The 16,754-nt window shown below is 42.1% G+C and overlaps 1 protein-coding gene across 4 annotated transcripts in view; it reads right to left on the minus strand.

The window, feature by feature from the left end:
- Positions 1-276: 276 nt before the first annotated feature.
- WTIP (WT1 interacting protein) overlaps positions 277-16,754 on the minus strand; it is a 123,387-nt gene continuing 106,909 nt past the window's right edge. For 3 of the 4 annotated variants that reach the window (XM_075009009.1, XM_075009011.1, XM_075009012.1), the window contains 4 exons: positions 11,643-11,773; positions 10,865-10,916; positions 7,903-7,971; positions 277-4,840 (listed from right to left, as the gene is read on the minus strand). In XM_075009009.1, the coding sequence (XP_074865110.1) occupies positions 4,688-4,840; positions 7,903-7,971; positions 10,865-10,916; positions 11,643-11,773 (405 nt within the window). In that variant the 3' untranslated portion in view covers positions 277-4,687. Of the gene's footprint in view, positions 4,841-7,902; positions 7,972-10,863; positions 10,917-11,642; positions 11,774-16,754 lie in introns of those variants that run through there. The other variant, XR_012647501.1, reaches the window with a different exon arrangement.

Genomic DNA, 16,754 nt, shown 5'->3' on the forward strand with positions numbered 1-16,754 from the left:
GGGGATTTCAAAGTTGGTGGGGTCCTTTTGAAAAGGAGCCCCATCTGGATGAGCCACGTGGTGGCGAGCCATGGCCATTTTGAAGTGCTGTGGCCACCGGCATTCTAACGAGGCGCTGAATATGTATTTCAGCGCTTCATTAGTAAACTTCAAAATGGCCATTTTGAAGTGTTGGGATAGTGTAGACACAGCCAAGATGTTTTACTGACACAAATCAAAAGCTGTTTACTTTCAGGAAACAAATTACAGAATCAAAGATAACTACAAAATGTCTTTATTGAAAAAAGCAGATTATAACATCTAAGGTTAAATGAAACTTCTGACTTTTAATATTAAATAACTTAGGATGATAGCAAGTAGCTTCTTCTTTAGATAAATAAATCTACATTTCCCAGTCTTTTTCTTCAACAATCAAGGGAATCAAACACTGAGACATAAAAACCACAAGTCATTCTAGGGACTAAAAGACAAGAAGCACATTTAGAAGTTTTACAAGGATATATACAAAAATAGTTAAACTAATGTTTATTTGCAGCATGTAAACTAGTTACATGATATACAAACAGGGAATTTATATATTTCCTACAAAACAAAAATCAACGTTGGTCCAAGTTCTTGGAAGAAAACTATATTCTTTTAAAGAAAATGAAAATATTCTCAAAGGAAAACTTAATTTAAGTCAAATTATATACTCTAGTTATGGCATTAGTTGCATGATGAATCACAAACATTTAAACTTTTCTTGAAACACAAGAAAGCAGCTTTTGTGTGCCTCCTTTAGAGCTTTGGTTTACTTAATTGTTCTGGAATTTCTTGTCTTAAAGAGCTCCCCCATCCATACTTTATTTTTGAAGCCCCATTTTATGAAAGATATTTAAAAAAAATCCCTTTTGAAAGCTCAGTTACTGGAGATTTTCTCTCCATCCCCTTCCTCTCTCCCTCCCCCCGAGCCCAAATAATGATTTTAGTCTTCTCTTTGGAACTTATCTTCCAGTGCACTAGGGACTCTGTGAATCTCCTAAAATGGCCACATCCTTTTGGGACACTGTAGAAGTTTTCCATAAAAAAATTAAATAAGTCTGAAAGGTTTATTCCTGAGTTCTCATGATGCAAATGAGAACAAGTTATAAAATGCTGTAACTTTAAGGAAATATTCTCCAAGTACAGAACACAGAAAGGGTTTCTAATAAATAATCATGTTGTAAAACAATACTGGGAAGTTTACATCTGTGTTGAACTGACTGATGTAAGAATACTCCCTAAGTAAAGCATTAGATGCTTTCATTTATACAAGTCCCCAGACAGGAGATAAAATGCACAGGAACTGTTGTTAATACTCAGTTGTACACCATGTCACTTCAGATTTGCTTATAGCTTCCCCCTTACTCCTCCTTAATAATAATTGGCCAATTATACCAATTACGCTCCATCTAGCTGTTACATTAATAGTGTAAAAGCCAGCTGACCTAAACAAGAGCTTTCTGTGGTTTAAAAACTTGTCTTCTGCCAAATGCTGGTCCAATAAAAGATATTGCCTCCCCCACCTCTCTAAAAGCTCACTGTAACTTATGGTGCTTTACTAGAATGCCCTGTCTGTGGAACATACTGGAACAACAACTGCTGCTTTCAGGTTTTAAACAAACTGCTCTTTCTATAGCGAAACATAATTTTTCAACAGTTTACCATGTAGATACTTAACAGATATTGGAACTGAGTAGGACTACTAGAAAGAATGAAAAAGTAAAATGTGAAATTCAGTATTATTTTGTTCTCAAGTATGATAGTTTTTAAAGACGTACTGTATGTACATGTTAGGTAGTGCTGTCCACTGAAAAGCAATGCAGGAGTGAAAAAACTTACAACACTTATCACTGAAGTAGAACTAGCACTAGCTAATATGTTGGCATAGGATGGGCCCAATGACCTAGTTTGATTTCTTTCATCTGTTTTCTATCTTCTTTCCTGGTTCATATGCCCTTTTCAGTTGAAAGCACTGTTCTGGGTTGGCTTGCTTATGTGAAGAGTCCTAAATTTTCTGTACGTTTTAATATTTGTTCTTGTGTGTGTGTGCGCGTGCGTGCGCGCCGTTATTTTTAACAACATATGCTAATAAAATGCCTTGAAGCAAAGTATGGCCCAAACTTATTTCATGCAACAGAAAAATATTATAACAGGACAAGTACAAAATATTTACCAGGAAGCTCTGACACTCTGAAACGGATATTTTCAATACTAGGCAAATTCTTCAAGTTACTTCAATAAAATCAGATTTGTCAGAATATCCATTTTTACTTTTTACAGCTTAAGTTTGAGGGATGAAAGGCCCAAACATGTACTTGGCAAGTCACTATGCACATGCAGTCATAGTTAACTGTGCACATCAAGGGAGTGCAAATAACCGCACAAAGCTGTGTATGGGGCCTCCAGTCTCATATTCCAGAAAATCAGAACTATTTTGTCAACTCCTGTAGGAAGAGGTTACTTGTAGCATTAGCAGTGCTCCAAAACATGGCTTTCACATCAGCTAAGCCAGCCATTAATTATAAAATGACTGGTTAAAGGTGCATTGGACATACTGAGGAGCATTCAGTAGAGTAGATAATTTTTGCCAACTATACGATTCAGCAGCCATTTTTGAACTGATGCATTAATAGGGCCAACAGGAGAAGGCGGGAAGGGAAGAGGGCAACTGCCCCGGGGTCTGGTGATTCAAAAAGGGCCCAGGGTTCTCCCAGCCCTGCCACTGCAGCAACAACCAGAGCCCCAGATCCTTTAAAACTACTGCTGGAGCACAAGACGGTGTTCCAGGCAGTGCTCAGGGCTGTGGGAGACACACACTCTGTGGTCTGGGCAGTGCTCTGGGGTGGCTGCCCTTGTTCCCACCCCTTTTGCATAAGCCCCTGCCCTTTCCAGGAGAGTAGAGCCACATTCCTTCCTCTGTACCTTACCCTGGGGCCTGGCATATCTATCAGCTCCCCTGTGCACTCATCTCTATCAAAGAATTTTTTTTTCCCTCAGAGATTTTTAGAATCTCAAAAGCTCTGTAAAAGGAGTGGGAATCCAATGAGTTAATTATTCCATTCAGGAATCAAAACCCATCCGTGTCTCCCTGTGCTCTCCAACCATACCCTGAATTGCCTTATTGCATAAATGGAGTCTTTAGATGCTACACTTCCACGGTGTTGCCAAACAACAGCTATTTCCTTAATCGGTTAGACGAAATTTAACCCATGACAATTCTCAAACTGGTGGGCCAGATTCACAGGTCATTTAAATCTGCACAGCTTCGTTGATGTCACTTTGGTTCTGTCAGTTTTACACATGCTGAGAATCTCGCCTGATATTTCCATTTAACTCACAGTAAAAGAATTTTATCATTTAAATACATTTAAGGGAGGGCATGATGGCCATATTTCAAACTATAAAATAATTTCAGGAAAGTGTAGATCAATCCTCATGAGATTACATGGAACTGTTATTTAAACATACAGATGTGTGATTTGCATGTAAATCATCAACCCACAGTAGAAAACAAGTATTAAAAAAAGATTCATCTAACTTCCTATATGGAAGATACATATTGCCCCAGAGTTCTGAGGTTACTGTAAAAGCTTATGCAAAAAATGAAAGTGTGCTTGTTATAAAATACCAATTTCTGTTTCAATTGTCTGAACCTCTAAATTATTATTTCTGCTAAATCATGCTTGGTTTTCAAACAAAGATGATTGCTGTAATTATTCAAAATTACATACGAAAAGAACTCATTAAACTGAAAAGACAAAACTGCTACCCATTTGAAAAATGCAATGACAAAATATTGCAAAATAGTTTGTAACAAATTAATTCTTGTATAAAACAAGTAGGGTAGAGACATAAGTGTCCCTTTGCATAGCCAAAAGGGCTGCTAAACCTAGCAACTAAAACAGGTTAAAGAAAAGAGATTGCTTGGTAAGTGCTGAATCACAAATCACTACCAGCTACAAAAAACCCAAGCATGTAAGTGGCAAGTTATTATGGAGAGACAGAACTTTCTGCATATATGCAGCAGCCCTTTCAAATGGGCCCATTCTTCTGTGATGTGCTTCCTATAGAAGCCTGCCATGTTTCTGCACCAAGCTAAATACTCTGCTGGATCACTGTTTTCACAGACACCAATAAAATTAATTAACTCAAGTTTGAAGATTTTCAATACTAAAAATATATTTACTTTGCTTCCTATTGACTACAGCTGGGAATCTACATATTTCAGAAACGTAAGAACGTTTATTCTCAAAGACCAGGATGCAATGGGACTAGCTAAAATGCTAGTATTTCTCCAATCACACTTGCAGTGATGTGTTTGTTAATAACTTTTTAGGAATAATTCTACATTCCTTACTCAAGTAAAACTCCCACTGGAGTGGGATGAACAAGGAGCATAGAACAGAATCCTTCATAAAAACTGTTTTGAGAAATGCAGTCTGCAGTTATTTCAGGGGGTGCATCATTTTTTTTCAAGTGATCTCAGTGACAACACTGAAGGTAAATGGAAACATGCACAAGATGGTAGAGGCCCTCTCACAAGATACAAAAATAAATAACTTAGCTGGTTTAGAGGGTCATAAGAGGAATTTCATCTTTAAAAGCTGGACAGTCATTTTAAAATTCTTCCATCTTCTAATGATTCATTACTATAGAAAAGTTTCTTTCAGAGTTCTGTAACATGCATTGGGTAGCTTGGAGGTGGATGTGGTGGCACTTTGATATTGAGGCGCCTAATATGACAGCTATGACAGAGTAGATGGCCCTCTAATGGATAGCAACGGTGTCCTTCTTCATCGTTGAGCTGGAGACCGCAGTCCTAAAAGAAACAAAACACATCCCACAAGTTAACTAGCGACTATGTCATGTCAGACTCTGAAGCTTTGGTGGGGTCTCTTGTTCTCTCATTCATGTGATTCTGCAGCCATCTCGGAACTATTTGGCAGATAATGTATAAATTGAGAGTGATGTCTCTAAAACGTAAGGGAATGTGACATTTATGGAATGTGCAGCATATATTCCCTGGCTGACTTTTGCAGTATAGTCTTCAATCCATCTCATTGGTCCAGCCATGACAAAAGATCAGATTAATTACATGGTAATGCAACACTCATGGACATCTTAAATCTGGTGCTAGTCGGAGAAGCTGAAAGATGTTGAACTCGGAGTAAAGAAGAGCAGAAATGGTTGGAGAACCAGAGGAGGACTAAATAGAAAGAAAATTTTATTCAGATGAGAGGCAGGCCATTTGAACTTCGGATCTTCTTGCAGAACTGGACTTCCTGTGAAATCGAACTATCTGGGGTCAGTGGGCAACCCCTGTACTCAATATTGTGAGGAGTATGGGAGGTCAATGGGAGACTCTCTCCCACTGACCTCCCTCTGCGTAGACAGCCATGCAAGTGGACTGCAGATAAGTTGATTCTAGCTATGCAATTGGCACAGCTAGAACTGGGTAGCTACAATCAACTTACCTGCCTAGGCAAGCGTAGACCAAGCCTTACATTGGTGCAAGTAAAGCTGCCATATTCTAAAAGCAGATTTTAAAAAGCAAGCAACATCTCCCCGGTCACAGTCTAATGAACTTGCACAAAATGGGGGTGGTGGGGGAGGAGAGAGAGGAGAGGAAAGAGTATGGGACTTATTTATGTGCTTTTTACTACTACTCTTTTACTACAAGAAATAACCCAAGCAAAAGAGAAATCCTCCTTGGTGAAAATTGTGCATGCTGCAGCAAGGAAGTGCTTGGTTCCAGAGAACTGTGTTACTAATCCAAGCCAGGTGAGGTCAGGCAAATAAAGGTTTTACATTTGGATTCCAGGATTTGGAAAGAGAGTGGGGAATACTTAGAAATTCTGGCTTCTAAGCAATCCGGACAAAAGTTGGAGAGACAAGAACAGTGTTGCATAGAAATTGAGCAATTTGGGCAACTAGATAGTTTCAGTGATCCTAACCTGATGTTTCTAAGATTTAAGAGGAGACCAAGTTTAAATAATCATATTTGAAATGTGATGTTAACTTCCATCACTTAGAATTCTCAACTCTTATAAAATTTCTAAAGTTTGAATAACGTATTAAAATGTGCTGTCAGGCAATGCTAGAATACTTCATAAAAGTTTAGGGACCCTTTATTGCTTTGACATTTCAGATCATTCAATATTAAATTTATGTTCCTTAATGATAAGAGAATAAGTTGGTAAACTAAAATATAATTGTTGGTTAATTTTGGGGATTTTCGTTTTTTTTTTTTTAACCTCGTATTCATAAATGAATTGAGGAAATAGACGAAACAGGAAAGAACTTGAGATTTTATAACTTATTTAGCTTTCCTCACCATTTGTAAATGAATCTCTCAAATCCTCTCCCATTTAATTAGGTAAGGAATTCCACACAGTTCCACTGCAGAGCCCCTTTTAAAACCTGTGTCCCTTCCTTGTAAAGAGATCACAGTAGCTGGACTATCACAGCTCGTCACTCCTTCTGTAGGCCCCCCTGCATTGACAAACGTTCCCCATGGTAAGTCAACACACAAACTCTGAATGCCCAATTATTTGTGGACCATCAGCCTCAGCGCTTCAATTATGATTATGATAGTCTAGATAGCAGGCTCATAAAAGTGGACACAATGGCAAATTTGACTGGGGGTTTGTGGTGGGAGCTGCCTAAGAATGAACTAAACCATGAGTGAAGCGTAAGAGTCTGGGCTCAGGCCTCTTAACTGCTAGCCAAGCACTGTATCCAATTGCAGTTGTACCACCCATCAGTTAGTTCAGTCCCTAATTTAGAGGTTTCAAGACTCAGGATTCACTAACAACATGCCAAACGCTAATATGCCTGGCCCCCCACGTCTCCCCCCCCATCTTGCTGCACAAACATACAACATTGCCTTAAAGTCCATCCTCTTAATGAAATTTAGTTTTAAAAGGGGCCCCACTGATTTACAAACTGCTCTTTGGCTGGCAACACGGACACTATGAAAATTCCTTTTACATGTCCCTTCTCTTGAATGAGCATTTCATTCTTGCCGAGAGATCAGGCTTTCCAAGAGGACTAGTGAGTTTGGTGCCCAACCTGTGTAACATTTGATAGGGTTTTTAGGAGCAGGTGCTTAGCCTTTGTCCAAGTGCCTTTAAAGTCTCGCAACCTGGTACCCAAATATGAATGAGTCCAGTGTCCTCTGCCCCTAAAGACCAGACCCTGCACTTTCGGAAACCTGTGAAGCTAAACAGTACTATATTAATGGCCCTGTTTTCAAAGGGACCCAAGTCCAGCCTGTACAATTGAGCCCACAACTTTTCCTCTCCAATAGTTGCGTATGCCCATGGCAGACATGTAACTCCTTTATCTAGGCACACAATACAGTTAACCATCCTGGGTGGAAGCAGGGAGAACGACTGGTTTGAAACTGGAGAGGATGGTGAACTGAATAATGAAAGAACAGACAAATCAATCCCCAGTGGGGCAGTTTAACATAAAGTCAGTAGGATGGGGGGAAAAGAGGAGAGCCCACCTAAAGCATTATCCAGCTGGAACATTAGATGGGAAACAAATTAGGATTTAAGGAAGTGTTCTCAAAACATTAACAGAAACGGATTGTTTGTCTATCAGAACAGCCAGCTGGGGTGGGGAGACTCTCACGAATTTCAGGATCCCCAGCTTAGCTTTCCTCATCCCCCACTCAAAAATCTGTCCTTAAGAAACTCTCCTGGAGAGATCTTGCCTCTCTCTCTTCTGCCTCTTTGCTCTGAGTGCCAAGTAACACAGGCCATGCCAGCACCTAAGGCCCAGCTGTCGAGATACTGCTACATTCCTGTGCAGTCTGCTCCTAAAGAGCAGATCTTGCCTTGATCCTACTGAGTGGCAGAGGTGCCGCATGCTTACCTCACAGTGATAACATTCCACGTGGTAATCTCTGTCCATTGACACCACCCGAATGGTCTCCTCAGAGCCCTGGTTTGGAAAACGGAGAAAAATCAGACTAGGAACGTAGGTGGCATTTTATTAATTTTCTATTCTGAGCATGAGTAATTCTGCATTTTCACTGTGTGAGGATCGATCTTTTCTTCTTTCATCTTCTGCAGTGAGCAGATGTTCCAGGCCACCAGCAAGCTTCACCTGTCTCCACTGTGTACAATTCTGAACCTGTTGCTTTCTGTTTGTACCATATTGTTATTCTAGTAAGGTGGGTACCCTGGATCTCTAAGAGCGCCCCTGTTTAGACTTCAGCTGTACTATCCATACCTATTCAAAGGCTAGAATTAGCCCCTGGTTCATAAGCTCCTAGGACTCTTGCTGAAAATGAACCACTTAGGGTTTGGAATAAATGATCAAACTATTTATCACTCCTGTTTATTAAGCTGCTTGTTCTTTGTGGGCATTTTGGGCTTGATTTTCCACCAAGACTTGCAGGTGCACTAGCATGTGCACCCCGCCAGCTGAAAATCCGTATATTCAGATGTCATGGGCTATCAGCCATGTGCGTGACAAAACCCTGGCAGGAGGGTGCACATGCATTCATGCACGTATGAAGCACATGTACAATCATGGCTTAAACCCAGACCCTGTGAGGCACCACGTACGTCACAGGTTAACTTCGCCAACTCCTGAGTCACTGAAAATGAATCTGGTTTAAAATTCTGCCTTGAATTGCTGCTTGTTTCAGGTGTGGTGAGCATCAGACGTGATGCAGGCTACGAGAGAGGAGTGGCAGGCAAGTCATTACCTGACCCGCCAGACTTGAACTAACACATACATTCTCCTTGGGAAAGCGCGGATAATGCTCTTGGAGGTTTGCTGCAAGTCTTGTTACCTGCTAGCTCAGTCAGAGGATGAGGTAGAAGGGGCCAAGCTTTCAGGGAAATGGTTACTCTGTAATATGCAAACTGCAGGGAAGTGGATGAGGATAAAGAGAACATGTGTAATCAGGGCATGTTCTATCAAGCTCCTCTTTAGAATAATTTCAAGTATGAGGGATGCAGGCATCTCACTGAACAGTATGGGCAAGATTGTGGCTCACACCCCTATCCTGGATGTGCCCTGGAAGTGGAGCAGTAAAGTACTATGTCACATTCCACTTTGTGCATGGCAGATAAAGGCACAGTGGCTTATGGGATACACACAATGGGGTCTACACAGTAGTCTGGACACATGAAATATGCACCAGGAGGCCTGTGCATAAAGGAGAGAATTGTCAGGCCCTTGACTATACCCTCCATTGACTTGTATCAGAAATATCTGTTAGTCTATAAGGTGTCACAAGACTTCTTTTTGTTCTCCATTGACTAGTCACTGCCCCATGGAAGGCAGAGTGCTGTTGGTTCTATGCCATTTTCAGGTCACTACTGGCAAAGTAAGTGTTAGTGTTGCACACAGCCAGGAGAATAACAAATGTAGGTGTGTGCGCGCAAGTGCACACACAGATCCCCCTCTCTATGTACAAATGTCTTTCTGTGCCAAAGTGCTACTTTCAGCTAAAATAAACAGAATTCCGAAGTAGTCAACCATTGGGTAAAAGGCCATTTAAATAAATCTGAACTTTGGTTTTGCTGAGCTCAGTTCTGCTGTTATTGGCTTGATTCTGCCACCTGTTTCATGTTACATATTCTCCCCTTGCAATCCACAGGACTATTCGCAGAGTTGGGTGCTACTCAATATGGGTAAGTGTGGTCAGATAAAGCCCTGTACAATTTATACAGAAGATGGGTTTGAAACACCAGCCTTTTCCAAAAAGCTACAATTGCAATGTGCTGTACACACCCAATTTCCATTGATTTCCACAGAGTTCAGGGAACACTGGACTTCTTGGGAAGAAGCTTGAAGGACTGGGTTCCAAAATACCATAATGATAACAGAACTATCTGGCATGTAACAGCTGCCAGAGAGACCTAAGACAAGCTACTTGAGCTCTGTGTATGTACCTTTGGAAAAACAAGCCCTTATTAAGTAAACAGCATATGCAAGTGGGCTTATTGAAAATAAAAATGTCAAATCCTCACTTTGCAGGGTTTGAGAAGACATTTTTCCTGTAGTTAATTTGCATTGTCATAGCTCTGTGTAGCAGGCTGAAACGAACACAAGGTCTGTTGATACCCATCATCATGAACCGTATCCTGAAAATCAATTTAATATTCAGACCCTATCAGTGCAGCTTGTACAAGCTCCAAAGCCCTGTCTTCCTCAAAAGGTTGAGTAGGTTGGGTTCTGGGGTTCTAGTTTCAATTCACCAGAGACAGGCCCAATGTCTGGGGGGCTGGAGCCAGCATATGGCTTCAGATTCATCTCTAATACACACATCTCCAGCTCTGCCTCTAACATCGAAACCAGCTATCTGCAGCACTTTCACTTGTACCTGCTGAGACATAGCTGAAGACATGTCCTCTTTGAACAGGGCAAACCTTACATCATATCCATTTCTGTTTGGAGCTTGAGTATCTTTAAACAGCTAACATTTGATTTACCCAAGTATACTTCTTGACTGAATGGGTAGCTGAGAAATTCTAAAAGTAAAGTCTGTTCTCAGGTCTCTTGTCAGGGCTTTGAATTAAATCAGATGGACAGCAACATTAATGAATACTGCTGAAGCACCTTTAAGATACAAAGTGCTTTGGTGCATAATTGCTAAGTACCCTGATTATTATGACTCTGACTTGTATAAGAATTTTATTATTGCTGGGCTGTGTTTAATTTTGCATTAGCTATGCAGTTTTTTTCTGGGGGTGGGGTAAGGGAAGGGTTTTGAATACCCAAGGTGCTTATTTCTTACTGGGTTTGAGCAGATCTTTGAAAAATGTTCATATGCACATAATTACATTATTTAAGAAGATTTACACACACAACTTCATACCTGTGCTGGTAGAATTGGCTGGTTACAGGAAGCACATTTTGGTGCAAAAACACTAAGATTCAAGAAGAGAAAAATATTGAAGTTAGATTTTAAAAAAACGTAGAACCTTGAGAGCATTTCAATCACAGCTTCTTTTTTTTAGAGATGGGCTGTAACAGCAAATTATGTCTCTAGATCAGGGATTCAAACGCCTCTGAAGTTTGGATCGTGGGAAGGGGCTGATTCAGGCCTCTTACTATGTCAGATCTTCCAAACATCCACGCTGACTTCACTGTGATTCCTCTTGGGCATAGGGCTCTGCATTAGAACTTGGCCCATGGGCAGCCTGATATCATCCAAGAGCATTCACGGTCTCTTGGGAGTCCCCTAAGCGGTTACTGAACCTCAGTACAATTCAAAGTGTTGTCAGTGGGATGACAGAAAAAAATTCTACCTCTAGCTGGAATATCATGGGACATTTCATCACATTACTGCCCCTGATCAAGAGAGCTCGGCTCTGCCAGGAACACCTTTACCTGTGTGCATGCAAACATATGCCTACAAGTTCATGAGAAATGGATTCATGCAGAAGGCTGGATTCTTCACTACTGTTCAGGCAGTATAAAGGAATATAAGTGACACTTTATGCTGTCAGAATAGTGTGGAAGGTCCTTGTGGCAAATAGGAGTAAGACCCCAGGCCAGATTTTTAAAGATATTTAGGCAGTGCCAGTGTCTAGTGCAAAGATGATTCAATATTAACAACTTTGCAAAAGTCGCCAATGAACCTGTATTCTTACGTGTGATAGTCTTTGACACAGTAAATATTGTTCTCCACGTCTACAGTGAAGGGGACGCCGTCCAAACATTCGTTACATACCACGCAGCGGAAACAGCCAGGATGGTATGACTTTCCAAGAGCCTGTAAGATCTGCCAGACGACAAAATCAGCCAGTGTTTGTTTTTCAGACAACATTCACCATGCATCAGCATTACTCAATTTTAACCATGGCATGCACCTTTGAACAAACACTGATTTTGTGGCTTCACCAGCAAAGGGCCAGATCCAAAGCCCACAATCTCATTAATTTCAATGGGTTTTGCAGGCCCTAGGTGGCGAGAGGAGACTGAAAACTGGGAGTACAATGGGAAAATTCCTTCACCATTCGCTGTGACATTGCAAATGGATGTAGAGCTATGAAAACCTCTTCACACACAACGAAAGTAAAGCTGTCTTCAAACAGCATCTGGATGCTTTCTTGAAGATCTGTTTTAGCCAAACAAAAGTCACCGGACTCAATACAGGAGTGAAATTAAGTGGCATGTGACATATAGAAAATCAGTCTGTCAGTGTTTGTTAAACTTTGTGAGACCATGGAACACCAAACATTTTTTATGTAGAATACCTGTGAAAATTTTAACAAAAAAACCCAAAAAAACCAAAAAAAACAACCAACCTCAAAGAGCAACGTATACAGCAAAACCAAAATGAAGTAATTTAATCAGGTGTCATGAAGTAGTGACACTGTATATCTGGTTTTAACAACAGAAAATATATACCATCAGTGTATTTTTTTTCCAAATGGTCACAGAACACCTGTGAGGTGTTCACGGAATACCAGTGGGCCGCGGAACACAGTTTAAGAAACACTGGTCCACATGGTCCCTTGTGGCCTTAAAGTCCACAAATCTATGAAAAATGATAAATTACAACCATGTGACTTAAATAATCAAATCTCCATTAGTTGTCCTAATCCACCACAAATACAGCTGGCTACTATCTACATCACTGTCACAGTGGTAGGTTTCTCTTGTACAAGCTGATCAGGTCTACTTTAAAATCAGTTTGTATTAACTGAACCTCCAAACTCTCATAGGCTTTTGAGACTCTGCCAGTCAGGGCTTTGGAAACTGGCTTCTACCACATTCCTCTCTGTGACCACCTGCAAAAGATCCTTTTGCTGCTGGTGACCTGGCCAGTACAACCTTTCCAGGGCAGCACTGGTACCGTGAAGAGGCTGTGCCTGTCACATGGGTCAATGTTGAGAGTTCTTTGGTCTCACACACAGTCTGTTAGGCAGCTCGCAACAACCTATGTTAGATATCACACATTTTTGTGGATGACTGTCACTTTCAGAAGGCAATTTCAAATAGTACCTGGCAGGAAAATTCCCCTAGCTCAGTCTGGAGAAGCTAGCCAGTGAAAGATCCCCTCCCCACTAAGGTCCCAAACCCCTGCAGATATTTTCATGAGTAAAGTTCAAGTCAACAATCCAATCAATAGAACCTGGTGCCTAGAAATAAGTATGTACAGTCCAGTTGTGCTTTTAAAAGAATACCCTACAGTTATCTAGCTAGTGACTAAGTATCAAGTTTAATTTGCTATGTATTTGCTTAGGAACTGCTCGTTCTCTGTGTTCCTGCATTTATCACATATTCGCCCCCTGGTAGCTGGCTACACAGATAATAGACCAATTATATTGGTCTGACTCTGTAGAAATTAAGGACACAGACCTACTGCAGAGACAACTGCAACTCCAGGTACTGAGCAGCACCAGGACTGGACCCTAACCTGTGGAGGTGACTGGCCTGATTTTAAAAAAACAAAAACAAACAAACAAATACCCACCTGTGCAACAGTAAGCAGGATTCCCACTACTTCAGACACGTTTGTCTTCCTATTCATAACTAGGGGCGGGCTTGAAGGAATTAGCTAAATAAGACTGCTTAATTTCCGAAGCTCACAGCAATATTTCTTTTTGTGGTAGCTTGCTTGCTGATAGGAGAAGGCAGGTGATCACTGGCCAAGCTTCTAAATACAGAGCTCCACCAAGTTGATATTATGGACTCTTGCAAAATTCCAGGAAATTAGGGGCCAACTTAAAACCTGCAAAACCTTCTCCTCCTTCACAGCTCTACAAATTTGCTCTCCAGTGAAAATGAATACTACCCTGGTCCAATCATGAGCACTCAGCTAGGAGCCAGAATCCTCAGCTAAGTCATCCCAGCCAGTGCACATTTCCACACCCTCCCAAACATTAATGCTTGCAATCCATTTGCTATTTAACAACTGCATGCTAACATTTGTATACATTTTAAGCCAAGAGGAAAACAATGGTGTACTAGAACCTTATTAACACTCAGTGCTACTGTACAGCAGGGATCAGCAACCGTTCCAAGGCAGAGTGCCAAAATTTCACCTTTTGACCTCTTTGTCAGGTCCAAGTGCTGGTGATGCTTTTTAAAGTCACTAATAGCCTTATTTACAACAGCTGCATTAATAAATAAATAAAGACATGGAGCTTTACTGTTTCAGTGGTGGTTGGTCTTTTGTTAACCCACATGTGGCATGGCTTTGAACACGTGCCCAGCTGCATGGGGCGGGGGTGGGGCTAAGCACCTGGCTCACATGCCACTCTTAGCACCTATGCTGGGGTTTGCTGACCTCTGCTGTACACAGCTCTTTAGTGTGCATTTAATCCACTTCATTTTGGGGGGGATTTTTTTTTGCTTAGAACAAATTCATTTGTGGTGTCACTCCACGTGTGGCTCAACATGCCCCTACCCCACCCCCCAAAAATCAGTCCTAGAATCTCTCTGCTTTCAAGCCACAGCAGTAAGCTCCCATCTTCATTGACACAGACACTGAATCAAAAAGGTACATTTGTGGGCCGTACTGCTGCTGTCCTCCCAACAATGTACAGAGGAGGGATCTGTGGGTAATGTATTTATTTTAATGGGTGTAAACTGTGTAAATCAAAAAGGAGACCAGTTGGGCTAGCAAGGGGGACTCTGCTGCTGTTACTGTTGCTGCTTCTACCCTGGAAAATAAGTCCAGCATCTTTGGCCCCGACAGTACAACAACCGAAGAGTTTGTGTTGTGATGCCCTTCTATTCAATTCAGAATGTTTATCTTCATGAATTTTCCCTCCCTTCAGTTTTATTCTCCTGGATTGGTAGTAATAGTGATAGAATACTTTGCCTTTTCCCTGCAGGGTCCTAAAATGCTTTACAAACAAATCAACACCCCCTCCTGTGGCTGCTGTTGCACCAGGAAGTATTCTTCTTCAGCAAGTGATGGTCCCTGTTTAGAATCTAAACCTGGATGCACGTGTGTGCCAGGCCTTAGCACTATTCTGTAGTAGTGTCTGCCCACCCACCCATGCATCATGCTTTGATCTTGTGTGTGCAGCTGAGGCTATGAGGCCACACAGAATGACACTGCTCCATTTCCCTCTTCTTGCCGGACAGTTGGAGTTGGACCCCCTGCTGCCTTGCTGTCTGTTCTCTTATGTAAATAGGCATAGATACCATTTTCTTCCTATTACTGTGGTGTTGGCTGGAGCCCCAGGCCTCTTAAATTGCCTCTGGAGTGCCACACTGAGTGCCTGCGAGGGCAGAGAGGGGGCACCACGCTTTGGATGGTGCAGAGGGCTGGCTTCCCCTCGCTGGCCCCTTCTCTCCACTTCGCCAAGGGCTCCTGGAGGCTGTCTCCCCTCAACCAATGCACCCACCTCACAATCTTCTATTCCAAACCCCATGACTCCAGCAGAGCCAGAACACCGCACTCTCCCGTGTCTGCCACACACTGTTCTACTGGGGCTGAAAGTTGTTCCCAACTAGTGGGCATCTGGTGGGTCTTCTACTTCCAATGCACACAGTGACTCCAGGCCTCATCCATGCCACTGCTGAATGCGGCAAGGGCCGAGCCCTCTCCCTGAAACACATTTCCAACTGGCTCTCCTGTTGCAGTTACAAATACTATACTCCCTCCATCATAACTCCACTCCTGGAGTCATGGCTCCAAATGAGCACAAGCCACCACGCTGGCCTGCCTTGTGGACGTGCCTGCAGCAGGGCGTTTGCCAAGCAGCCATGTGGTGCCCTGTCTACACCTTCACCTCTCACTACACCAGTGCTCTAGCAGCAGCAATGGATGCAGCCGTTGGTTGTGCCATCTTGCAGTCTGACTGCTCACAAATTCTTGCACCCACTTCCGTGCTGGTGATTGCTCACCACCCACCCGTGTTTGGAACCCATGTAGGGACAAATCACTCAGAAGAGGAAGAGGTTACTTGCCTGTAACTGGAAGGTGTTTAAGATGTCTAGTCCCTATTTAGATTCCAATACTTGCCCCTCCATCTCCTGTTGCACACTACACAGCTTAGTGGTAAGAGGGCTCCAGAGCAGCATCAGCCCACCCAGACTCAGCTGGGCACACAAGGACAACACAGATGCAGGAAAACAGACACTGCTACAGAACGGTTCCAGCTCCAGCGGCAGCACATGATGCTCAGGCACAGCCAAGCTGGGGATCCAAATAGGGACTACACATCTTAAAGAACCTTCAGCTACAGGTAAGCACCCTAATTAGCCCCATTTACAGAAGGGGACACTGAAGCACGATAAGGTTAAGTGAGGTGAACAAGGTCATAATGTAAGAGAAGGGAAAGGAGGTCTAAGCTTTTGATTTCTAGTTCCCTCAGTTGTGATTACCAGACTGTACACCCTCTCATGACAGGGGTCCTGCTGTCTCCCCTGGCTATATAAGAAACAACATTCCTTTGTTTTCTTTTATCACTCCCTGTCCTTCCTCAAGAAAAGATTCCATACTTTATGGCAGGATATTAAAATGTTGCAAAGTTTTTTCCACTGCTAGTGCCTATATCCCCTCCCCCCTGATTGGTGGACTGCTCAGCAACATCAGAGTTCCACATGTTCAGACAGAGAAGGAACTCTCTATGGCTAAGTCTACACTAGAGCAATATGGCAACAGAAGTTACTGTCAGAAGAAAACTTCCAACAGAACTTCTGTCAACAGATTGCAGTCAGACTGCAAAGCGAGTCAAAAGAGCGATTTGCTCTATTGACAGTGTGGCCAGACAGTCTGGGCAAAACGGCCAACTGGAAGC

The sequence above is a fragment of the Carettochelys insculpta genome, chromosome 14 (assembly GCF_033958435.1).
Source record: "Carettochelys insculpta isolate YL-2023 chromosome 14, ASM3395843v1, whole genome shotgun sequence".
Taxonomy (NCBI): domain Eukaryota; kingdom Metazoa; phylum Chordata; order Testudines; family Carettochelyidae; genus Carettochelys; species Carettochelys insculpta.